At 39.2% G+C, this 27,604-nt stretch overlaps 1 protein-coding gene across 1 annotated transcript; it reads right to left on the reverse strand.

The window, feature by feature from the left end:
- On the reverse strand, positions 1-27,272 carry LOC139690023 (inactive pancreatic lipase-related protein 1-like). Its single transcript, XM_071587203.1, has 9 exons — positions 27,218-27,272; positions 24,302-24,409; positions 21,294-21,442; positions 19,749-19,865; positions 14,625-14,771; positions 4,564-4,702; positions 1,002-1,125; positions 492-689; positions 1-98 (listed from the first exon to the last, which is right to left on the reverse strand). The coding sequence occupies exons 1-9, from the start codon at positions 27,270-27,272 to the stop codon at positions 14-16; spliced, it is 1,122 nt and encodes a 373-aa protein (XP_071443304.1). The 3' UTR covers positions 1-13.
- Positions 27,273-27,604: the final 332 nt, after the last annotated feature.

Consider the following 27,604-nt stretch of genomic DNA (forward strand, 5'->3'; position numbering starts at 1 on the left):
TCACTCTTCTTGATCAACAGGAAAGCAATATCAGGGTCGGGGTGCCGGCTTTGAGATCGACTGTTGCGTTGTCGCTGCATGCTACACTTTCTTCGAGGCTGAAACGGAAAATATAAATATCTATACTGGGTCATATTCACCAAAAATTTCAATTCGGGGACTTAATTAAGTGCAGTCCTTAGCTATCATAGAATCGATTTAATTAAAAATCGAATAAATAGTTGCCAATGATTTCACTGAGCACGAGTTATTAATGGTAGCTTAGGTCGCGAGAGTTTAAAATCTCATTTTCTACGCATTAAGAATGGTTTATACCAATCATTATTAATTCATAGGGTCTCATTTAGACGCTTCGGATGTTTTCTTTGTTACTGATGTTTTCGTTCCTAGTTTCCTCGTGCTAGTAATACACATACAGACGTCAATTCTATAGTTTCAAAATAAACAGTTCATATCAAAGGAAATTATGCATATTCGCCATTGAAACTTACAAGTTCCTTGAATAAAGTCCCATGTTGGTGATGCTAAGGCTTGAAAGGATGAGATCTTTAGTGCACGACAAACATAGGTATTTGAGGATGGAATTAGGACTCCAGTTCCAAGTAAACTCGACGTAATTTACGTGACCAGCGCTGCTGTTGGTGAACCCCAAGAAACTATGCGTCTCTCCTTTGTACATGCTGCGGGATCTTCCCTCCAAAGAAAGGATTTCTCAATTAGATGTGCCCACGCACTTATGAGCCAAAGTGATTGATCAAGATCAAGATTATAGACCATTTATGAAATACGATGCAAAAGCATTAACATGGGTTTTTTTTAAAATTAGGAAACGTGAACTATATTCCTGGTAGGTAAAACATAGCAAATACACAAAGCAAAACAATCTCGTATGAACTCTCGATCCTCATGAAGAGCTTCGAGTTCGAAGAATTTTTAGTCAGATCTGGTGTAGATTATTCCATAAATTAAAATTGCATAAATTCTCCCTTTTTCATACTCACTCCATAAACCGCAATTCAGTTACTGTGCCACTGTCACCATGGATTGTTGCGCTGATTTCACCGATGACTTGCTCGCGTCCTCCAAGTTTTGGGGAAACCGTCAAATTTAATGCGTAATGATACCCTAGAAATTGAAAAAAACTCGAAATTAACTGCAATACTTGCATCTCATACTACTAATCAAATATATTATTATCAAAACTGACAAGGTTGGCCTTAAAAAACTGCCAGTAAATTATTTTCTAGTAAAAATTGCGATCGGCTAATTTGAATTCAAGTTGGCAACTGTCGAAGAAATAAAATTCTAATGTGACGTTAAATACATTGGCGAAATTAGAAGTGGATACAGATGTATTAAAAATAGAATGGTTAATATCCACCGTCACAATTTTCAACTCGAAGGTTGGTTTGATAAGTGAGTGTAGAGCTAACCCAATACTAAGCCTAACAGCCTGTGAAATTCACACATTACGGTAGAGGGACCAGTTCCTTTCCCTGTGCCTATTGTTTACCTGGAACATCTGGCACCCAAAAAATCACACAGCTTGGAAGATTCTGAGAGTACCCAGAGACGTCCCCTAGAATTTAACCCGGACCTCTGATCATTAGCCTCGCGCTCAATCTTATGCATGTATAAAAGTAACAATAATATAGAGTATATGACAAAATAACGATCCGGAATCCTTTTTTTAGGATAATGTTTCTCCTCGGGGTCGGCAGGAATGTATATGTAGATACTACAAAGGTTGCAGCATTGGCGAAATATTAATGCATGATAAAATTTTCCTTTGATCGATGGATGTTATATAACGAACCCGTGGTTTTGCCTACGTCGCAGGAGCAAATTGTGTTCAGTTAGGCGACTGCAATGGGCAGCACGCTTGTGATTAAAACGTTGAAGTGTAAGTTAAGTCAATCTCCATAGTACTAGCATAGTCGGTAGTGTTTGGCTGAAACTAGGTTCATCTTGGCATTTCGATAGTGACTACGGCGCTATTTCCCTCTATCTTTCCACACATTATTGTTGCTGTAATTGATTCATTCCGCACCTTTTAAACATTCTTAAGGATATTTAAGAAAGTCGAGAGCTTCATTACATGCATGGATGCATATGCATTCATATACCTGCGTAGATAAATAAAACTCATGAAACTTTCGATGCATGGATACATGTATCTACATACGAGGGTCATCCGGAAAGTAGTACCCGTTCGTGCCGCATGAAGTGCTGACGACGCGAGTAGCCGCTGGACGAGGTCAGATAGCTTCAGTGGCTTGTCTGCCTTCTCTGAGCCAAGTTGCGTGACGCTAGCATTGCCTGTGTTGTTTCTGTGATTGTTTACAATGTTTAAAAAAATTGAGAACGCCGCCAGTTGTGAAGTGAGGGCAGTGATTAAATTCCTCAATGCAAGAAACGTTCGCCCATGTGATATTCATCGCCAATTAAAGGAGGTGTATGGAGACAATGTAATGGACGAGTCGTCTGTTCGGCGGTGGTGTCGCAACTTCAACATGGGGAGGGGGAACACACACGACGATGAGCGTTCGGAGAGACCGTCTGTCATTACAGACCAACTGGTGAGCTCAGTTGACGAATTCGTGAGGAACGATCGGCGCGTCACAATTGATGACATCTGTGAGCATTTTCCCAATGTTTCTCGAACAATTGTTCATGAAATTGTTAAACACCATCTGCATTATGCAAAAATTTGTGCAAGATGGGTCCCTCGCGTATCTCAATGAGCTGGCGGCGAAGGACTATGCAGCAGGAATACAGAAACTTGTCACACGTTATGACAAATGCCTTAATTTGCTTGGAGATTATGTTGAGAAGTAGTTTAAAGTATCCTCTTTCAAATAAAATTTTTTATGTTTGTTAATATTTACTTTTGTGTCTTTATTTCACGAACGGGTACTACTTTCCGGATGACCCTCGTACATACAAGGAATGTCCTAAAAGTAGTGCGACTTATTTTTTCCTGGATAGGAGGACGGACGGGCAGCGGTTTCTTTGGCTGGGTTCGAGGGAGGAGAGTCTCAGGAAAGGTCGGAGGCCGGTGGCAGTTGGCTCCCAGCCTTCGCAGAGTGCGGATGGTTCGTTTCTGAAAACTCTATAACGTGACCTCGTTATACTCCGTCATGAAATCGTTATTGGAACAGCGCTACGCCATCAAATTTAGCGTAAAACTGGACACAACCGGGAAAAAGACTCGTGGCATGCTCAAGACAGTTTATGGTGAGAACAAAATGGGTAGATCGGCCCTTTTTGAGGGGCAGAAGTTGTTTCGGGAGGGTCGAAAAGATGTTGAAGACGCCGATTGTGACCGAAAACATGGGCATGAGACAGGTGTGGGCGAAGTCGGTGCTACGGGTGCTCTCGGACGAATAAAAGAAAACTCGCACGGGGATCTGCCAAGAGCTTCTCGACCATGTGAGCGGGGATTCAAATTTTTTAGACAATGTCCTACTAGACTTATCCCTCTTCCCCCTCCCCAAATCCGAGCTCAAAGGATGTCACCACGGCTCGGTGGAAGCGTTACAACAGGCCGTGATGAAGGAGCTTAGCAGTATTCCGGGCGCCGCCTTCCCCAAGGTGTACCAGGCATGGAAAACCCTCGGGCAGCGGTGAATGCATCAATTCTGGGAATAAACATATTTATTCGACTCAGTCCTGCTACTTTTGGGACAAACCTTGTATACATATACCTGTATGTAGATAAATAAAACTCAAGATAAATCACTAGGTTTTCGTTTTAGGATTGCTTAATATGAATCACAGCATTGCATTATTGTAGCAGAAGTTATTTTGTGTCCGCCATGTTAATTTGTATATTTTTCGCAAAGCATTTGAAAACGCAGTATATGATAAACCTAATCTCTGGCTTATATGAATAATTTGATAACTAAATAAGTGAATTTTCACGAATGTCGACCGCCTTTTGAACGGTAAACGTGGATGTCAAATCGCTGTGCATCCCGACATTGAAAACAGGATACGATGAATACAACGGAAGGAAAATGAAATATCACTTGCCTCAAACGTATAGTTCACTACGAATAGGATCGACAATAAATTGCATATTTGTTTGGAGTTAAGAAAAGAGAGAAATGTTTTACACTCCTTCACAAATTCACAATTAGTTACTGCTATTTGAGGACAAATTAGACCTTCCGCCAATCTCATTGGCGACGTGGTAGTATATTGAGTAGAACAATGGACTACTTACCAGATGGCCCGGATTCGAACCCAGGTGATAACTCTGGGTCATCCTCAAGTTGTACAATTTTTCGTTTACAAGATCTTGGGAAAACAGGTGGCACGGAAAGGAACCACCGCTCTCCCCCTGCTCTAACGTGTATTTCACAACCTACTGACTCAAAGAGGTTGAATATGGTTTTAAATAGTGCAAGTATTAAGTGAGTTGCAGTCCTTGCGTGTAGCCCGTCCTCAACTATAACCAATCTTCGAATTGGTTACTTTGGTGGTTGTGTCTTATTGTAATGCTTTCGCCACTCGGTCTCTTTTCAAATTCAGTTTTGAACGATAAAAAAATAATCTTACCGCAAAACGGAGAATATGATTTGGTCAATAAGAAGAACTTTTTGGGAGTCATCGGTTTTTTCTTTCCTGGATACTTTTCCGCATCGATCCCCATGAAAGAGCATTTTGACCTGTCCTCGCCACAATCTGTGCACTTTCCCTGTTGGAGAGAGGGGGTCGAAATTAGAGACAAAAAAGTATATTTCGTGCATATCAAATACTTATACTAATAGTCGTAGTGTAACTCTTAACGAAGTCAAATTTTGTAATCACATTCATTTATTGGCGAATCAACGGGGAGAAGATTTTTTCTAAGGTTAGCGAAGTCGATAAGAAGATGAAGTTGTAATAATTTTATTTTTGAACAGACTATTTGTAAAATTTAAAGCGTTATAAGATTCATTGGATAGCATACATCGATATTAGATTGTATGAGGGGCAGTGGGTAGAGCGCTGGGCTACTGACCGAGCAATCCGGGTTCGATTCCCTTGTTCGCCACTGGTCACCCGTAGCCTCAAACAAGCTGACTTACAGTACTTTTCCTATGCCACCCTGGAGAGTCATGGGTGGCACAGGAAAAAGAAATGGCCCTCATACCCTGCGTGTGAATTTCACACACTGTTGAACTTAGTGCTAGATGAGCTCTACCATCACCTATCAAACCAGCCTCCGGATTGAATACTGGGGTTATAGTAGATGTGTAACGTATGTGTGTAATTTAGTAAAAGTATTGTAACCATCGCAGTCTGGTTTAAAGATTATTATATTTTTGACCAAAATCTCTTCTTGTAACTTATTTTAAAAAAGAAATAATTTTTGTAATTCTTTCGAAAAATCAACGATTCCCAAGAGAAATTATAGAAGAAAAAGAAAACACGATTCAAATTCCACTTGGGAAGGCTCGGTTTTCAATGCAGTTCAGCGTGGAGGCTTTTCCGGGTAAGACATGAAATACCCAAAAATCGATAATTCGATATCGATAAAAAAAATTCTAACGTCACAGCCTAGAAAAACCCAAACATTTGATGCCAAAATTTTCATAACTATTGCGTAAAAACTTCAATTTTGTCGGCGGTCGTCAATTTCGAGTCGTGACTAAGTAAACCCCCAAGACGTGACCCGATTTACGGAATCACGGGACATGCCAATACATTTCTGAGTGGAAATTAACAAGAGTTTTAAAAATTTTGAGATATTAGTTGTCAATTACTACAAATATAGAAAAGAGTTGATAGTATCTGGCTGAACTTATGTGCGTCTTGGCATTTTAACACAGAATACGGCGCTATTTCCCTCTATATTTAAACACATTAATTGTTGCATATAATTCGCACCTCTTAAATATTCTCAAAGAAATTTGAGGAAGTCGAGAGCTTCGACTGGAAGGTAGAGGTATTTTGAAGACCACAATAGAAGGGATAACGTTAGCCAAGCAAGGCAGAGGAAGGAAGATAGTAGGATTTTTGGCAGCACGAAAGCAGAGAGAATTAACGAAGAAATTTAGAAGGAAATAATGTAGGATAAAGGGAAGTGCACGTGATACGTACTTAGACATACATAAATTAGGGACCGTCCAAAACCTAACTTCAATGCGTATAATACCTCGATTAAAATGAATTTACTGTTAAAATTCATAAAAAAAAGCTCACGTTTATGAAATCCCCGTACGAGTCGCATAGGAACCCGACTAATGGACAGCGGTGGTCCACTTGCTCCTCCGTGTTCAAGAAAGGGGAAGAGATGATGGACTCCAGGAAGAGCTCTCCGGATCGGGCGTGTGAGCAAGAGGAAACATTCTCCAGCCAGTTCCACAGACTCAGTGAGCCGTTGCCATGGTGAATGCTGGACAAGTCGCAGCCGGGTTGTCGGTTGCCTCCGTTGGGGAAGAAGTCCACGTCACCAATCGACTCCTCGGTCCCATATCCTTGAAAGAGAAGCCTCCAACAGTGAAAGGATCCGCTCTGTCAGCTGCCTCAGTATTTCGCTTCCTTTTCTGTTCGGCATTGGATATCATTAGGTTTGTGGAGCACGGCGCAACAAAAATGCTTCTACCTATAGAGCCTTCAATGAAGGTTTCGTTTCTGGGCTTTACATTGTACCAGTTTTCATTCATCGTGAAGGGAAGGTATGGAAGCACTTTGTAAGTCCTGTAGTTTCATTTTCAGGGCGTGTGTCTCTATTCTTTCTATGTTAAAGGGTGGCCGCTCATTTTCTAGATTCATATTTCTGAATTTTTCCAGTTTATCCAGACGAATACGAGCGTATCGTCGTATTGAAATTCCTTTTTTCCCGATTTTACACCCGAGCATTTGGACAAAGGTTACGTAGATTTTTCGTGGGCCATCCATAATTTCTTCGCGTGCCGTTTGTATCACCACTGAAGTCGGTCTTGCTTTAAAGTTTCGGTTTGTGCCAGGGTCTGCAGGCATGATGACCCGTGGAAAACAAGAACTGATATTACGAGGCTGATTGAAAAGAACGCCGTCCTCATTAAGATTTGCCGATTCCTGAGTTATATACCCAACCTTAATAAAAACTCGTCGGCTTTTTACAAAATATTCGGCCATATTCCCATTTTTTCACAAACGTGTTAAGAAATTAAATTTAAGAAATTCTCAACGTGTTCTCGGTTTTCTCTACGCAGTGGTCTAGGCGCGCCGTTAAGAATGGGAGGAGGTGCTGAAAGGGAGGCTTGGTATAGGGGATTTTGGCCTTTGGCAGACGGAAGGGGGGTGGTTTGGGTTAGTAATATGGCTAACGTAGTGGCATACCACCCCGAAGACCCGAGTCCGAATCAGTGGCAGGAGTTTTCACAGGTGTCTCGCTCCCTACTTGAACTGCCACATGAAGGGTAATTCAAGTGGAACACGCCGTCCGTCGGATGGGGCGTTAAATTGTGTGACTCCTTGACGCCTTTCGTTAGGAGCAGGCTAATTCCGACGCTGGATTTTTCTCCACCGTACTTCCCTCATTTACGGAAAATCCCACTCCTAATAAATTACCCACCTATCCCTAATGGCACGAATGACCTCATCTATCGATCGCCTCCCCTAATAACTACTTTTATTACTGTGGAATGTGGAGAAGGAAAGCGGAGAGGTGGGAGATGTGTGAACGTAAGGAAAGAAGGCAGAGGAGGTGGCACTGGTTAAACATGAACTTCGTCATCTAAATGGTATAAAAATTGTACAATTCTAAGTCATGAAAATAAAATATACAGCGGAACATAACGGAGACTTTCCCTTTTCCCTCAATTATTTCAGAGTATTCGTATTCTAACGTTACTTTATAGATGAATATTTGAGGACGCTATGTAACACCGTTTTATGTGGTAAAAATATTATTTATTGCTATAATGACCAAATGGTAACAATTTTACCCTAGATAATAATTTATTAACCTACTGGTTCCAATGTACTACATCATCTTTAGGTCAGATGATGTTCCTGAAGATTATGTGGTACATTGAACCAGTAGAATAATAAATTATTATCTAGGGTTAAATTGTTACCATTGGGTCATTAAAACGATAAGTGATATATTTACCAAAAATCGATCGGGTAATAAATTATTTTCTGACGGAAAATTGTCTCCATTTGGTCATTAATATGCTCGAATACCACCATATCACGCCTTAAACTACGAAATTCATTAATTGTCGCGTTGAAAATTGGTAATGAAATTTTACCCAGTCACTTATTCCATGCGTGATTCAATGGCTATGCACCATCAAAAGGTACGATATACTTATGTTTCAAATTCCTGAGTGGGGTATACATACTGAAAATTCGGGGTGGGTAGTATTGGATGGGGTGTGTTTACGGCAGGATTTGAAGGGGAGGAGGTTAGGGTAAGGATGGTGGAAGTTGCTGTGCGAGGATTTTTACCGTTGGAATGTGGAGGCATGGAAGGTTAGCAACGGGAGGGGAGAATGATTCACACATGTAGAGATATTCAAAAGTTTCCCTGTCTTATTCAACCGCTCGATTTGCAACCATTCCAGGTCATCGAGTCAGCGGCATTTTGTTTCAATTTGATTAGCTATCTATTAACGATTTAAGTTCCATTCGTGTTCCCCAATAAATGCGAGATGCCACTTGACTTACCGGTGGTGCCAATTCCCACATTTCAGGGAGTGAAAGGGTGTGGTCGCCACCCCTTCGTACTTTCTCTCCATCATTGAAACTCACGGGGGTTAGAGGGGAAAGAATTTTAAGATTACTTTTCTACCTATAAATGCTCAATCTTCTCTGACCTCTCTTTCGTGAGCTGATCGGTAATTTCGTCGAGTCGTCTTGTGACTCGTGGTCGTCTTTATGACTAAAATATCAGAATATAGGAGATCTACCATGCAAATTGACTCAAAGAAATCTCCACTTTCAACTGATTAGTTGTGTATTATATTCTATGGGTTTTCCAATAGAAGGTGTTACGGGTGTCTCTCTTTGAGCGGGGGAGTCAGAAATATCACTCCATTTAAAATTTTATACATGCAAGCCATGTAAAGTCGCATGCACAGGTGGGCGCAAATTGTTCTGAATTGACAAAAGTACAAAGGATGAATGATGAAGAAACTCAATTGTTCCCAGGGTAATCGCTCCCTAGTTAATCCATGAGATTTTTGAAATTTCCTCTTCGAATGAAAATTCACAGACTTTTTGTCATTAATGCTTGGCATTACGCCAAGGAGAGACATTACGTCAGATTTGGCATTACGTCAATTACTCAAGGCATAAATATCCCTGAACACATTCGAAAAATATATGCCCTTTCGTATTGAATATTAAGAGGATTAAAATTTTGTTCTGCATTAGATAAAATACAATTATAAACATAATGTGAACAAAATATATTCACCCCAGAATTCCGCATCGGTGTGAATAATGTCAACAAACTTGGCATCATTACGGTCTAAGCGAACGTAGTCGGGCATTCTTGTGAAACCGGGTCCTGCTGGATCCAAACCTTTTGCAAATTAGAAAAATTATGATTAATGCTATTGAATCCAAACTGTTTCCAATTGAATGAAAATTTAAAACTTTGAAAAGCCTTGAATAATATGCTATATACGTTATAACGATCTTTAGGACCAATCAGCAAAAAATCCACATTTTACATGACTCAGAATCTTCGCCAAGTCATAAAAAAATCAGGCCTTGCAGAATTAAATGTTTACCTATATTATTTATTCATTCAGCTCTTGGTGCCTTCTATCTAAAAAGGCCTAGTCTCTTCCTTCCTCCACTCAGCTTACGTAACATTCTCTCTTCTATCACCTCTTCAACACTCCACTACTTCTCAATATTTTATCCATACACTTTTTCTACCTTCTTCAGACTTCACCTATCAGCTTCCAATCTTCCTCCAGCATCTTTAAAACTTAACGTTTCTTCCCTCTTCATTCCATTTCTCAGTACGACTTACCTCATCAATTGTTCTCCATCCCCGCATCTCGAAAGTCTCAATCTACGCTCATGACTTTACCTCGAAGACGCTCCAAGTTCAAATCTTTGATAATTAGTTGTTTATTTGTTTTGTTTAAGCGTGTTATCGATCGATTCCCTTCTTACGAATAATTTTTAAGGCAAAATCTAATGCTTTTTGTAGTTCTATCAATATTAGGCCCACTTGCCTAAAAATACGGGAACTGCTTTTCCTTCCCTAGTTTATTTCTTCCTAATTTAATGTTTAATTTAACATTTCTAATTATTGAGCATCACATAACTTTGTTGTTCTTGTGGTTAATTTTTTCCCCATGCTTCTCGTATGTTTTCTGAAAACCCCTATCAAATAACGACAATCCATATTTTAATATTATTTACATGCAATAGAGACATGTATCCCAGTACCACGTTTTTCCTCTATTTGATAACATTTTTAAGAATGATTTTCCGAATTTCAAGTTCTCAGTCTCTAATAATGTTTCCTATTATTTAAATTTAAACTTATATTAATATACTTATATTATAGTAGCAGCAATTAAATCTATAGTATTAAAAGAAAAGTTAAATTAAATCTAGAGTACATTTTTCGTTTGACGCAAAATACATATATGTATTCGCTATCCCCCTCCCATGGACTACAACCTGACGTGGGGGAAGGGCTTGTGCGTTCCCATGACCCCTAGAGCTGAGCTGGCGGGAGCAATGATAATTGCTCCTGGCAGGGCCACCCATGAGAGACAGGTTGAAGGTTAAGAGCCAGACGAAAGGTAGTCCACGCAGCCACTATTCCTCAGTGAGGCGGCTGCAATGGCGTCTGAGCCCAGTGGGGAGGCCAGTAAGTGATGGTGTCACGTTAAAAACACTACTGAGGAAGGCAACGGGAAACCGCCCCAATTATCACAAAAGCGTTACATATAAACACAAAGCGTTAAATAGTAAACTGAGACGGGTAACAAATAAAGCAAAAGAAGCATGGTGGAACATGCAGTGCGAGGATTTGGAAAGTTTGCAGAGGAAGGGTGAAATTGGTGCGCTATACAAAAAGGTCAAAACACTAGCGGGAAGTAAGACGGAAAATCTGTGTTAATAGTTGGAGGTAAGTCGGGTAAGATAATATTTGAAACAGAAAAGATCCAAGAGAGCTGAAGGAATATATATGTAGAAGAACTGTATGGTAAAGAACTTAGGCCAACAAGGTTAAACATAGAAAGAGAATATGAAGTAGATGAAGATAGCTAAGGTCCAGGCATACTCGACGAAGAGATAGAAAGCCACAAAGGGTGATGAAATCAAATAAGGCCGTGAGGGTACACAACATTCCTGCGGAATAACTAAAAGATTTCGGAAAATGTGGAAGGTAGGGTCTATATGGACTGATTCGTCGTACCAATGAGGAAGGAATCTGGCCGGAGAACTTTGTGAGATGAGTGTAAGTTCCGAAAAAGGTAAAGGCTACATCACGTGCCGACTACAGAACAATAATTTTGATTTCCCACGCAGCTAACGTGGTTCTGAGGATCATCAGCAAAAGAATAGAGAGTAGGGCAAATAATTACTTAGGGAATGGTCGGTTTGGCTTTAGGAAGAAGAGAGATACGCGTGATGCCATTGCAGTAATGAGATCACTAATCGAGGGGAATATAGAATATACTCAGGACCTATTTGCCTGTTTCGTAGATTTCGAAAAGGTGTCGGATAGAGTGAATTGGGAAAAACTAATGAATATACTCCAGAAAATAGGAATAGATTGCAGGGACAGGAAGCTAGTCACCAGGTGCGAGGTGGGAGACCGCGAGTGCGGATGGGCAGTGTAAGGAAGAGAGATATAAGGCAGGACTGTCCATTGTCACGGGTCTACTCAACATATATGTGGGGGAAATGATTAAAGAGACATGGGAAAAACTAGTGATAGGTATGAAAGTCGGCGGGGAATCCGTAAAATCAGTTGGGTTTTCTGATGACCAAGCTTTAGTTTGTCAATCAGCCAAGAGGTTGCAAGCATTGCTGAGTGAATTGAAAATTCAGTGCGATAGATATGGGATGAGAATCAATATAAATAAAAGGAATGTTATGCGGCTTTCCAGAAAGACAAAGGCTAAAGTTAACATTCAAATAGGCGGGCAAAAAATTCAGCAAGTAAAACAGTTTACGTATCTTGGAAGTGATTTGGACCAACACGGTCAAAGTAGTAGGGACATAAGGAGAAGAATTGCACCAGGCAAAGAGGCTTTCACAAAGAGGAGGGAGTTGATGCCAGGGACGTTGGGTAAAGATGTTTAGAAAAGGCTCGTCAACACTTTGATATGAAGCGTGATTATGTAAGCCGTGGAAACGTGGGCACTGATGCAGGAGGATAGACGTAGATCGGAGGCTTTTGAAATGTGGGTGTGGAGAAAAATAAGGAGGTGCGGGGCTGGGAGAGTAGATTGTGGGCTGGAGGTGGGCTAGGAGAGAGGATTGTTGGGAGAAATCATAAGAAGGCAGGAAAAATGGATGAAGGGCATATTGATCGGAAGTGGGACGTTGAAGATTGTGATACAGGGATAGTGCTAGGCAAACGAGGAAAGGGTAGGAATAGAATAAGAATGTTGGACGGAATGAAGGGAGGGAGGAAGTGTACATAGATGAAAAAGGACTTGTTTTAGAGTAGGATCTTGGATTGTGTTTTGTTAGGAGAAACAAAATATTTATTTGGAAGTTGTGCCCACCCAAAACCTACCATAACCGTTAGATTACCTTATAATTATAATATTTGCTACAATCAGTTTTAAGAAAATTATTCTATAATTATTCAATAATTTCGAAATTAAATTTTTCTTACCAGTAATTCTTCCAAGTTTTTTGATTTTTTCTCCTGAATAACCGGCAATATGCGCCCCAAGGCTATGGCCTATTAGATGAAACTGGCGCGCATTGGCACCGTAATTTCCCTTAAAAAATGAAATAAGTACTCTACATTTGAGAAAATTCTTATAGAAGTGATGAATGCTGATAAAATATAGTTACACAAAAATTGTGAAGAGTAAAAAGTTATAAAACCATGGTTAAGGAAATCTGACTGTCAAAATGTCCCGTTTAAAATATCAATAGTGAATTCCCTTCGAATATTTTTCACTAGTAATCAAAAAGAAAAGTAACTACAATAAAGGTTCGGTTAAATCGCAAACTTTTCGTGTTAAGGCGATTTTCATAATTATATACGCATAATAATACGAGTATATAGGGTCCTGATATCAAAATGCCAATCATTGTGTTACCAGAGTAATGCCCGAAGAAGCAAAGGGGCTCAATTGATTGCAAAATTATGAGAAACGAAGTATTGTGATGGCAAACTTGCTCAATACGCCCAATAAAAAGTTTCAATAAATAATAACAAGTTTTAATAAAAATAAAAAGTCATTCATAATTTTGATTAACCTCACCAGTTAGGGTTAGGTGGAAGAAGGGACTATTAGTCTCAACCTCGCCCAAATAAGTCGATAAATCAGTTTCTCCAGGGTGGATCGTGGCCAACATCCTACTCCGCAATGAAAAATCAGATAATTTAATGCTTTTTCCATGAGTGGAGAATTGCGAGAAACCTTTTTTCTTCCATACACCTCCCTAACCTCAACAATGGCCTACATTCCTAATAATCATAGATTAATTATCAATACATTATTTATCATCAGTCATTTATTTACAAATGTTACCTCCCCTCCATTCTGTTTCCTTCTCAGCTTTTCATTCCTTCTTTAATTCTTACATTTACGTTGGTCGTTCAGTGTGTCCCTAGGAAAAAACATAAAAACAAATTTGTAATAGATTTTTTCTTTTCAATAAAATCTCCTTTCAGCTTGATGCGCTTTTCTCTGCATTTTCCCGACTTTTTTAAGCCGTCCAAAAAGTAAGGTCCTCAAAATAGGCATCTGCGTTGGCGATGACCTCATTTGACATGAACTGTTTTCTGCCGAAGCATTTTTTCAAATTTCTAAATTAAAAAAGTCTCTGAGGGCCAAATCTGATGAATACGGTGGATGTTACAATCATACGAGCTTTAACTCCATTATTTTCGCCATCGATACTGCACATGTGTGCATCCGTGCGTTATCTTCATGGAAGAGAATTTTTTTTCTATTCCAAATGAGGACGTTTTTTCTTGATTTCTTCGCTCAACGAATCTGCTTTGCTGATGGCGAATAAATTTCGAGTGACTTTCATGCTCATCAATGAGCAAAAATTGCTGTTATATAATCTAAGATAAATTCTGATGGTAATTAGGACTTTGGACCGTCGGTGTCGAGGACGGGTAAAGAGAACGACCCCGAATGTACTCACTCCTGGATAAATATAAATATATATATATAATAACTAATATATAGCCCATATATACATAAAATAGTCTATATATATATATATATATATATATATATATATATATATATATAGTGTTATTTGAAGAAGGCCTCGGAGAAGGCCGAAAGCTCGAACAATTTACCGTGTGAGTGTCCTTTTAAATGTTGCTATTCTATTTGTGTTCTATTGTGCCGTCCCATTATATATATATATATATATATATATATATATATATATATATATATAAATATATAAATATATATGTATGTATACATACACACACACTGACACGAAAAACTTACGATAAGACTGTTGATCAGGAACGCCAATTCTAGGCCAACAACTCGCGTGTTGGAAACTGCTCGGAAATATGGACTCCCAGCTCCATTTGACCAGTCGACAGTGATGACATTCACGTGCAATCTTTCAATGAGCGAATTAGTTATGTTCTGCAACGAAAGAAAATGCATAAAGTCAAACGCGCTTTGATGAAAACTTCCACGAAACAGTAGAGTCAACTATTCCATTACCAACGTATTATATAATTACCTGCGTACAGCTACTACGCAATAAGTAAACATCATGCCTACTATAGGGTAGTGGGCATTAAAATATAAATTTATAAAAATGCTGGGAACTCTCTCGGGCATGAAATACCAGAGGTTCGAAGAAGGATTTGATGTTTTCCCGGCGTATATTCATTACGGATTCTTCTTAGGATTTCCACCAGGTTTAAGTTCCGTATTACGGTCGACGTTTCAACGGACGACTCTTTCAACGTCTTCAGGGCTGAATGCCGTGTCGCTAATATTGGTTTGCAAGGGTCGCTGATAGTGATACTCTCTTTGTCGGGGGTCACCTGACATCCGGCATTCAGTCCTGAAGACGATGGACGAGTCGTCCCTTGGAACGTCGGCAGCAATGCGGAGCTTAACCCGGTGGAAAACCCAAGAAGAATTCATCATGCATAGGTACGCTATATCCTCTTAATGTTGCACGATAATGGATAGTGTTCACTCAGATCCTACGACATTATTTACGGAGCAATGAATGCTTGGCGAGTTCGTATAATCATAAGGCTGGTTACCAAACTCAAGGAACACATGCGCGTTTGAATCATTCAATAATGCGGAAGCATAGAATCCGCGTAGTTCACAAAAACAACATTTTCTAATCCTTCCTCCTCCTCGCTTGCCTAACGATCTCCATTCTATCACAGTCTTCAGCACCCTGCCACCAATCCAAACGATCTACATTGATCTTTACTGCCTCATTTTGGTTCCTCTCAACAATCTCCTAACTTCCCCACCATGCCCAGCACTTACTCTTTTGTTTTTCTTTTTGTCCATTTGACCTTTTACATCATTCTCCGCACCTACAGTTCAAAAGACTTAAATCTACACTTATCATCTCTCTTCAACGACTATAATTCCACGTCGTACAAAATCGCTCTCCACAACCAAAATTTAACAAACCTTTTCTTAACGTGATGAAATTGAAATTCGGTGGTTTGATATGAAAATTTTCCACCAAGCGACACCAGAAACTGTTTTATTTTTCTTAACGTCCTTACTCTTAACGATCGTTATCAATGCCCTCCTCCTTGTGAAAGCTTCTTTGCCTGTGGCAATTCTTCATCTCATGTCCTTACTACTTTGACCATTTTGGTCCAGAACACCTCCGAGATAGGTAAACTATTCCATTTGCTCTAGTTTATGAGCTCTTATTTTAATAGTAAAGTTCGCCTTTCTCTTTCTCGAAAACCACATAACCTTCGTTTTGTGTGCATTATTCTCATCCCATACGTATTACACTGGCTTTCTAATGCGCTCAGCAGCGTTTGCAAACCTTTGGCTGACTTGCAAACTAAAGCATAATCAGCAAAACTGACTGATTTTATGCATTCCCCACGGAATTCCATTCCTATTTCCAGTTTCTTCCATGTCAACTTTACCATATCCTCCACATACGTATACGCTTGAAAGCACAGATGATAATGGACACCACTATCCTACCCCTCTTCCTAACACTACCCATCCCGACTCTCTACCCCCGCTACTCGTATCTGGGCAGTCTGAGGCAGTGATTAAGTCTCCTTAATATAAGAAAAAGGGAATAGATGGTATATATCCATCTATTCCTCTTTTCTGCAATACATTTATTAATTCTACCCAATTGACGTAGAATACCTAATCTAAATTTACGAAATAAACACATATGTACATCCTAATTGTATTCCATGTTCCTCCCTATTAGCGACCTGTCTTCATGTTATTTTTTATTCTAAGATATAGATTATTTTCCTTGTAGAGGCAAAAACCACTATGCGCGTGAAGGGTTGCCTTGCCTTAGCTTGTCCACCCATTTCTGTCTCGTTTTACTGGTGTAATACCGAGCGGCTGAGCTGAAGTTACCGATGACTACGGCAAAAATTTATCTCTAAAAGCTCAAATGTTCAAATTAGTATTCGTCCGTCAAAACTTGAAGATTTGATTGGAATCGATAACGTTGGCATATTGAGTAGTTTTGGCAATGGTTATTTGAAATCATTGATTACTTGGCATACATTTCATACGTCCTTAAGGCAATGAGGGTGATAGTTCAGTATGGAAGGAACATTTCTACAGAATGAATTGAAAACGCCATTTTTGAGAACACCGTCGCATTAATTAGGAGGCACAGCAGTCTATTAGATAGAGTGCTGGATAACTGACAGTTAGAACATGGGTTCGATTACGGGTGACGCCTCTGGGCGTCTCAGCTCCACACAGGTTGTATGATTTTTCGGGTATCAGCACTTCCTGGGAAACCACTGGCGGACCAAGGGAAGGAACTACCTCCTGCCGGCCCTTATGTGTACATTTCATACCTTAATGGGCTTAGTACGAGGTGAGGTCTACCCTCACCTATCAAACCAACCCCAGCGTTGTTTATCGTGCTTTGCGCATATGAAATAACCCTAGAAACTGATAGGCCGGTTAACATGTTAATCGCATAAAATACGTTTAATAATACCTTATGAAATTAGGCAGATTGATTTACTCGTAAGTACCACAACATGTACTCGCAATGTAGCCCAAGTCTAAAGACTCGAGGCTCCACACCACAACAATGCAAATTTGAATTCTTGAATAAATACAAGCGTTCTTTTTCCTATGCTCTTGTGAGTTTTTGGTGGCCTTAAACATCATTGTCTCGTCCCATTGCTATGGAATTTTTGGAATGGTTTTTGCCCCCTGAAGATTTAGTAAAAAATGCAATATGTGTGTATTGGGAGCTTAATGTGTAATGTATATGAGATACAAGTTGCATTGATTTCACTAGAGCATTGCGTCAGCTGTTGAATATTGCAACACATTCAGTACGCGTACGGCAAATATTGAATAAACACGCGATGCTTAGTTGAAGTTTTGCTTTTGCCTGAACAAAGTGCCAGACGAACCCCATGTAACGCTACAGAAGGCTTATGAAGAGTCCCCTATAGCACAGCTAAGCGATGGCTTTCAATATCTTCATTGGGTAATGAGAAACCTCAAAGGGAGCGTTAGAGCAACCAAGGAGAAGGCTTATCAGACCCTAGTAAGACCAATTTTAGAGTACGCTTCTCTTGTATGGGACCCTCATGAAGAAGGTCATATTAAAAAACTGGAAAAGGTGCAAAGAAAGGCTGCCCGATATGTTCTGGGGAAGCATAGGAGGATGGAGAGTGTGTCTGACATGGTAGAAACGCTGGGGTGGGAACCTCTAGAAACTAGAAGGAAAGTAAGCAGACTTTGTGGAATGTTCCGAATTCTGATGGGGGAGAAAGCTTGGGCAGATCTTAGGAAAGAGGCGGGGAACCCAAATTTTATAGGCAGAAATGATCACAAATTTAAGGTAAAATGCCGGGCACAGAGAACAAATAAAAAAAAATTTCTTTTCTAAATAGAACAATTGTTGAGTGGAACACCTTACCTGCAAAAATATTCGAGTCCTTTCCTAACAGAGTGTATACTTTTAAGAATAGATGTAAGGCATATATGTAATAATTTGATTGATGTGTGGTGTAATGTATTATATGTAATAGCTTAATTTTATTTTTAATTTATCTTTTTTCCTTGCTGATTAATGGCTGTAAATGGGATGGGGATTCACTTGTTTTGTTAAAGAGATTTGTGTTTTGAAGTCTGGTTTTATGTACTATCTTTTGCAATTATATGGGACTTGTGTGCCACCTGACAATGTCTATTAGCACATGTGTATTTTAATAATAATTTAAAGAAGGGAAACAAACTTAAAAGGAAGGTAGACCGGGAGCCCCAGTCACTGCTCTTAGGGAAGTTAACATTGACGCCGTGCCGCCACTATTGCAAGATAAGATCATCAAATAACACAAAGAACAAAATTATAAATATGGAAATTTTCATCTGGTGCCTATTGTAATTGAAACGTGTTTGTGTTTGGTGGGTTTCGCGACATTCATCGCGAAATCGAAATTATCTTGTGAATAGTCAGTGCAAAGTTTGATCTTCATCCTCCGTTTAGTCCAGACCTAATCTTTTTCTTGCTACCCAATGTGAATTAATACGTTCATGGAAAGCGTTTTAATGAGCAAAGGAGGCGTAGATGAACTGAACATATTTCAATTTGCAACGGCAGCTGCTGATTCAACACTGGAGTCAAATCATTGAAACATAATTAACATAAAAAATTCAAATGAAAAAAATTCCGTGTGAGTGCGGCGAGGTCTATGTTGGAGAAACAGGCCGCACGATTGAAACCCGCCTGAAAGAGCATAAAAGACACCTGAGACTGGCACAGCTGGAAAAATCGGCCATCGCCGAATACATCGTCGGCCGAGACCACGCCATCAACTGGGACGAGGCGAAATTACTTTGCCGCGCGCGTGGCTAATGGGATCGTCTGGCAAAGGAGGCCATCGAGATCCGCCTTCAAAAGGAAAATTTCAATAGGGATTCAGGTTTTCATTTGAGCAATACCTGGAAACTTATTCTGAAATGCATCAGGGAAACAAGGCAGAACGCTCGGCCAATCACGAGGCGCCCTAGACCCGGTGGGTCTGGGGTCCAATCAGATGACACCTGAGCCGTGGAGACGGGTACATAAATAAATATATTGGAAACTTTTTGGCGGAACGGCAATCAGCCCTGATGACGATGACCGAGTCGGGAATCGAAACGTCGGCAGCTATGGAGCCATTGACCCGGTGGAAGACCCGAGAAGAATTCACCCAACTAATACGCCGGGAAAGCACCAGATCTTTCATGATTAACATAGCTGTAATTCATTAAGCTGACGACATATCATAAAATTAAAATTGTGTACAATTAATTATGCCTAATATAATGTATGACCACTCTTTATTGAGCATCGCTTATATTTTCCCGCTCTTGATGGTCATGCTGACATTTCTGGGGAGTACTTACCACGACCCAGTCTTGATTAGAATCGCTGTGAAATCCATGGATGATAATTTTGGTATTTTTAGAGGGATCGAAGAATCTCGAAGCGATGGCACCTCCCGGTTTGACATGTAGCACCTCCTGTAATGTAATGGAGAATACGCCACGTACAAATTTCATTCAATTAAAGAAGTTGATAATAGTCATTGGTGGAGTAAGTAATCCCGTATTTTAATGCTATTTTTTCACATATTAAGTGCACCAATCATTTCACCAGTTTATAATATTTTGGATACGAAAACATTACAGTCATAATAACACGACGGCATAAAATAAAAGGTTAATTGAAAGGATGGGAGTCTTTTCCAAATGGTCTAAATGAGACAGAAGCATCAAGCTGGTAAATGATGCTCAAGCTAAGGCTTCTTTGACGGCACTTACGGTCTCACGGTGGTATCCTTTGAGGGAGGATTTCACTTTTGGGAATAGGAAATAGTCTGCTGGTCCCAAGATGGGAATGTAAAGGGGGTTGGGGAATCGTTGCGATGTTGTTGCAGAAGGTCTTCGCAAGCAGACACTCGACTCTGCTTTTGATCGTCCGTCAAGGCCTTCGGGACGAGTTAGGCGCAAATCTTTCGCATTAGTGAATATTTTCTGTGATAATGGTGTGCACTGCCATCTTATCAATGCCAATACGATCTGTGATCACGCACACACTTAACTGACGGCCTGAATTCCGCACCTCACGCACACCTTGACCGTTGTCGATTCTTGACGTCGACGACCGTCGTCCTCCACACTCTTTCGGCCACCATTGAAGAGCTTGTACGACTTAAAAACTGCAGTTTGTGACATGCCTACATCCTGGAACATTTGGCGAATCATGCCCAATTCCTCCGTACCCAATTACCCCAAAAATTCGATGGCGTATCGCTGTTCAATTGTTCGCTGCATTTTGCACTAGCATCGAGTCACTAACTACACGTTCTAACCTAAACGAACGCTCGCAGGCGTTTGGCGCTTGGCGAGGTGTTGAAGGTCAGACCCCATACCACAGAGCCTGCGCAGTGCGAGCGCTCTGCGCTCAAGTACAATCACGTCAGGAAAAATTGTTCCCATACTTTTTATCCATCCCATGTATCGTTGAAAAATGCCGTCACGACCAAAATATGATTTTAAGTTAAATGACTAGATCGATAAGGTACGTAAGTATCAGTGTCACATGAAATATTTTACGACATCATTGGACAAATTTGGCGCGGATTCGGTGAATAATTGTGGATATTTACTGTATAAAGTTTATATCAAGTTTTGAATCAATGCATGAAATAAAGCTTTTTCTACACTTGATGTACATAGGTCATATTAGTCGAGGAGTTTTCCCACTCTTGCTAAACTTCTAACGAGTAACATCATAAATGACGTAAGTATTAACGACAAGGCAGCCGAATCCATTCAATCGTATTCTTTTAAACACTCCTTCCATCATCTAAATATGATTTATCGAACATACTCTTTGACTTTGTGGTAATATTGATACTAGAAATAGACTTAAATATCTCCACTTACTCCTTGTGCATTGTCCTGAGAAAACAGTTTAAAAGTTGTGCGAATGTCTTCTCTGGCAGATGGCGTGGGATTGAATGGCCTGTGTATTTTGTCGTACCAGTCTTCGTCCGTCACAAGACAACCCAGTTCACCATAACATACTCTATTGACTGCAAGGGGAATGATTTTAATTAGAGATTAATGCTAGTGGTTTTGTAGTAAAAATCCATAAAAACTAGCAATCTCATGCTCTGTATACATTATTTGCATACTATAAAACGACCGCGGAAATTGTGACTGAAGAAGTAGCGGCAGCATCGGAGGTTTTGGACGTAAAAATCAAAGTAGGCGGAGATTTCATAAAAATGAGAGCAATTTATTAGTGATCAAACTTGTAAGTAAATTTATTAGTGATTTAATTAGCCAGTCATGAAAATGATTACCATTATCACTGAGCACATTAGGAAATCAGTATTACAGATATTGGATACGAATCGATGCGAAAAAAAACAAAGTTTATGAAGTTTTCCAGAAATTGGAAGGGTAAGACAAGCATGCAAATTTTAGGAAAAAAACTAGAGAAAGGGAACAGTACAGCTATCTCGGAAGACTTTTGGACCAAGAATATCTAAGTTGTCGGGACATTAAACGGAGGATTAATTTTATTAGGCAAATACGTTTCCACGCGGAAGGGGGAATGGGTAACTGGGACGTTGAGTAAGGATGTTAGATAAAGGTTTGCTAAAACTTTGATGAGGCGCATAATTTTCTACGGCGAAGAAATATGGCCGTAGAAGCAAGATGATAAGTGTAGATTGGAGGCTTTTACAATGTGATGGGAGAGGAAGACGGAAAAGGTAAAATGAATAGAAAGGAAAACAAATGAGGAAGTGCTGGGCATGGTGGGGGAGGGGATTGCTGGGAGAAATCCAAAGGAGGCAGGAAAGATGGATTAAGAGCATTTTGATTGGCGACGGGATGTTGAACTCTGTGAAAGAGGAAAAATACCAGACTAGCGAGGTAGGCGTAGGAAGAGAAAAGGCATAATTAAGTTTAACAGCGCCTTCATCGATGCGTGTATTGTGAAGAATTCACACCTAAAAGTAATAGGCATAGACAGCTATGACATTCCTATCAATGTTTTTAATCATTACTACAGCTTAAGTTTTTCTTCGAGCGAGGACATTATAGTAACGGTGCTGTAACAGGACAGTATAGTATTGGCACTATGACATTAGCATTATTAGTGATGCCTTAGCATTGGAACAATATTAAATTATTAAAGACGCATCAGTTCACGACGATTGATTCAGATTTCCTCTCTCCAATTATCAGTTTGTATTTTATCTACGAATATTACTGACGCGCATGTCAAGCCTTTTAAAGAAATATTTAGAAAGGAAAAAAAACTAGCCTATCTCCGGATTTTGGAGTCATTAGAGCCTATGCTGTGGAAAACTCATGCATTTGCTTCTTCCTCAAATTAAAACAGAAAAAATATATGTTGGTAGTAAAATTAGCCATTTTTAAAAATGATCAGCTATTATTTCCATTTTTACAAAACTCCGAAATTTTATTAAAACACGAACAAATGTCATTAAAATTTGAAATGAAAGGGATCTTACCTGTTCCCAAGTGGCTTTGACTGAAAATAAATAGGTGGAAATTGTCGTGGATTGGTGCGGTTTTTTTGTAGTCGATTAAGGAAATATGCTCAAAAACCTTATGATATTTTACATTACACATCTGAAATGCATTAGTGTGCTTATCCATTAAAACATGACACATATTTAAATTCATAATGGAAAACATTATTTGAGAAAGAAAAGGCTAATTAAATTATGACTCAATTTGTTGTGACTACAAGAACGCCATTGATTTTGTCATTCAGAATCAATCCTAAAATGTTAGCTATTTTTCTTTTTCTTCAGAGCTCTAAAACCCATGATGGATTACTGAAGTGAACCCAATCTGGAATGGTTCATTCCGTCTCTTTGTCATAAAAGTTTCAGTCCTAAGGTTTTAATCCCGGAAACTTTCGGTAAACTAAAACATTTACCTAGGTCTACTAAGAACCTTATGAAGCAATGAGCTTTGTTGCCAATAAATAGTTTTACGCTCCTCCCCCTCCTCCCGTATAATATCGGGGAATATAACTAATAATCGTTGTCCACTTAGACCGGTATTAGTTAGATGATCGTCCACAACAGAATAGATGTCCCTTGATTACATCATACCGCTATAAGCGTTTTCCAGTGTTGCATTCAATAAAGACAAATAAATAAAATAAACACAGTATAATAAATGTTTAGTTTCTGAAGCAGAGCGTTAGCCCCCTCTTGTGCTGCAACTCTTATCCCTCACACTGCTACCTACTACGTTAAATATCTCCCCTCAAAGCACTTTCACCTTGTGTCACGAATGGGCAAGAAATATTACATGTCTGGTGGAGGCATTTGGATCTAAACATTCACGAGTAATTTAAAGTGCAATGGTTGCTGTATCTTGAGCTAACTTAGTTATCATATTCTCAGATTTACGAGGCGTATTCAAGTTCTAAGGTCGATCAATTTTTTCTTGGAACTTGGAGTAGATAGAATTATGTAGTTCAGCTTAAAATACGTGTACGCACTCTTTATGAAGTAAATACATAGATGGGTGCATTACACGGTTCACGGAGTGTTTATTACTGCTACTTACATTATCTGAACTATTTTTTTTAATTTCACTTACTGAATTGCTCGTAAAAAGCTCAATGAAATAGAAAAACGTTTTCATGTTTACAGGAGACGTAAGACGTTCTTTTTGTGCATAACGGAATTTGAGAAATTATTTCCTTGAGTTAAGTTTGGAATTTTCTAACTCACACTCCACACAGAGTAATGATCGCTTTGTGTAATGCGTGTTATCCAAAACAATGAAAGAATACTTTAAATGTATTTATTCCTGTTTTTAGTTATCTTTAAATTCTATTAACTAAACGCAATGTAAACGAACTGAAGAAATTTTACGCAAGTTCAGGAGCAAACCATTTTCTACAAGAGACACGATCCGATTGTTGGAAATAGCAGCTTGCGACGAAGGTGACATCATTAAAAAGGACCATATCGCCGCAAACGCGGTGATCGCCATCACTCCTAGAAAGATAAAAACAGTGAATAAAAATAATTAAAACAGACGCAAATGGTAAATATATTTTCAAATCTTGAAAATCCAAAAGTTAAGAAAAATAGCATCCGGACGAATGCAGTTATCATCTTTTAGCCAGCCTGATTTATGATTATTTATTATTAGCAGTAGTCTACCAGCCTGGGATAGGTTTCTGATGGACTGTGGAATTACACGCTACTCTACTTCTGAGCCCTGACTTGCGTGAGAAAACATGTTTAAATCCCATACTTTATATTAGGTGCATTAACATATTAGGATATTGACTCCTCTTCCTTAGATACCTTAATTCCACCCAAAATGCCTATTGTTGTCTTCTCTCTACCTCGTCTTCCCAGCATTCTACCTATATTACCATATTATAGCTCTAAGATTTAAAATATCTTCACTGACGCTTTGCATAAAGAAAAACACCAATCGTGTGGCAAGGGAAGAAATAAACTATTACTTTGAATAAGTTATCAAATTTAGTTTCCACAAGTATCATCCTTTTCTAAGAAATTCATCATCCAATAAATAAAGCAACAGTATTAAACTATTTTTTATTATAAATTGATATAACCTCTAAGTCAATGACACACTATAGACCAACCCTTTTTTCCTTTCAGTCTTAATCGCCCTCACTGTCCGTTATCGTTGCGGTCGGAATATCTGGATGACATCCTCACGTACGAAGGTAATGTGAAAAGCTCCCGGAATCGAATATAAACAAACGACCTCTGTAAAATATTTTAATTTTTCAATATAGTCTTCCTGTACACTAATGTACTTGGTCTAGTGATGTTCCAATGCCTTGATCTCAAAAATAAGATTCCTTCAGGCCCACTAAATACCCGTCTACTACGGCTGTTGGTTCTTGTTCAGAAGAGAATCTCTGTCCACCGAGGAAACTTTTAACTTTGAAAAGAGATGGAAATATGATGGAGCCAATAAACTCGGTTGCTCTTAAAAGGCGAATAAGGCGGGTGTGGCAACAATTCTTATCTTAGTTCACGTACTTTTGCCTTGGCATTGACATATGACTGGGCGTGCATTGTCTTGATGAAAGATGACTTTTTTTCCTGCCAAACCTAGCATTTTTCGCGTATATTTTGCTATAGTTGGTTTGCAGAAAGTTAGCGTAGGCCAGTAATTGTTTGACCAGTGGGAAGATTATCTACCAGCAGAATCCCTTTCGCATCCCAGAAAACAGAGGCCGTCGCCTTTTCGGCCGACTGTATTACCTTTGGTGGCGGTGAATCAAAATGTTTCTACTGCTTTGACTACTGTTTTGTCTCTAGAATGTAGTAGTGTACACAGGTTTTATCTGATGTCACAACCAGGTGCAGAAAATCCCGTTGGTTGCATTTAAAACGGGTCAAACATTATTCGGAAATTTCCATTCTGATGCATTTGTGATGCTGCGTCAAGAGTCGCGGCACCCATCTAGCAGATAATTTTCTCATATCCAATTCCATTGTTAAAATGTGATATACCCATTCAAATGACATCCCTACAGCCTCAGCGATTTCTCGCACTTTTAGTTGACGATCCTCCATGACCATTTTATGTACTTTTGCGATGATTTCTTTAGCAGTGGCACATTTTGGCCGACCGCTACGCGGATCATCATCTAAGCTGTCCCGACCAAACTTGAACTCGTTCATCCATTTGGCAACAGTTGAATATGAAGGAGCCGAATGGATCTGGGGGCAGAGTGTTCTGAAAGTCGGCATGAATTTCTATTGCTTTGCTCATACCTTTCTTTACAAATTATTTAATCACTCTTAGAATCTCAATTCTTTCCAATTTTCACAAATCACTAGACGGTAACAACAACAGATAGGCGTCCGCATCACAGATTCTTCCCAGAGCACTGATGCGTCATGTATTTGCTCATAAAGGATTACCTATTACTATGCGACAAAATCGTTGGGCTACCATTGACATCTGATGGTGATTCCGAGAATCTTTCAAACTACCTTCGTTTATCAGAATCATTTTTCTCATGTTCCCCATAGCAGGTTACTCAAGAGTTAGCTGGTTATTATATGCTAACGCAAAAATTTGGAAATATCTCCTCCCTGCCATCGTACATACTATCGCTGCCCTCCTTTTCAACCTATTTTGAAATGTGCGCACTTTACATGATCTCGTAACAGTATGCATCTTCAAAAATCACTTCATTCTTAGGAAAGGTCTAGGATTGCTTAAAACCTTTATTTGGGCATGTTTAGCTAATTATTTGGGTTAATAATAATTACATCGGGTGGAAAACCTAATATGGGGAAAAATAGTCGAAATGCGTTGATGAGAGGGAATATTTCTCATTGTATAATTTAAATATTCCTTCGATTTCAATGGTAGCTAATCACTCTAAATCAGTAATAACAGGCTACAAATTATACTTAACTTTGTACAACTTGGATGCTAAAAATATGCATATGGATTCAGAAACTTAATACTAACATTTTAAAATAAAATTTTTCAGGAATACACAAGAGAGAGTTAAAAATTTCCAGAAGATGTATGCGTCTCTTTGAGATACAAATTCATAACGCTTCAAAAATTATTTATCGCGAATAAATACTCTCCACCGATAATGTTACATTCATAATGACTTTAAAATCTGGAACATATAAATTCAAGATTTTTGGTGCAGAATAATGCCACTCTATATTGAGTCACAACTGCAATGGGTTTTATTATTGTAACAGCCGGTTCAACTGGCTTGCTTTCTAAACTGTATGCTATTCTGTTTCTTAGTAGTAAGTTATTATCAATAAAGCGCTCCTTACCTCTTCCTGGTGTAGATATGACTTGCCAACTGGGAAGAACATTTCGCTGCCGCATTGTCATTATATGCTCCTCGGATGACACTCCTCGATTACATAAATGTTTATTCAGCGTATGTAATATCGTATAAATAAGCTCGGCGTTTGCACAAATTATATTATCTGAAGAAGTCAGAATGAACCTTAACTCGTCTGTATCAAATAAGAAGAGTTATGAGCGAAAGATAAATGCTGACATATAAGCATCGCGTGCATACTCTCTCTCTCTCTCTCTCTCCTTTGACTAATTATCTTAATGAATACCATTTTTTTCAAGTCATCTTTGACGAAGATCTGTGAGTATTTAGCAGTTAGCGAAGTCTAAGGGAAATTGTAAACAAATTTGAAAAT

Source organism: Hetaerina americana, unplaced genomic scaffold (assembly GCF_022747635.1).
Source record: "Hetaerina americana unplaced genomic scaffold, ioHetAmer1.1.p SCAF_3, whole genome shotgun sequence".
NCBI classification, from domain to species: domain Eukaryota; kingdom Metazoa; phylum Arthropoda; class Insecta; order Odonata; family Calopterygidae; genus Hetaerina; species Hetaerina americana.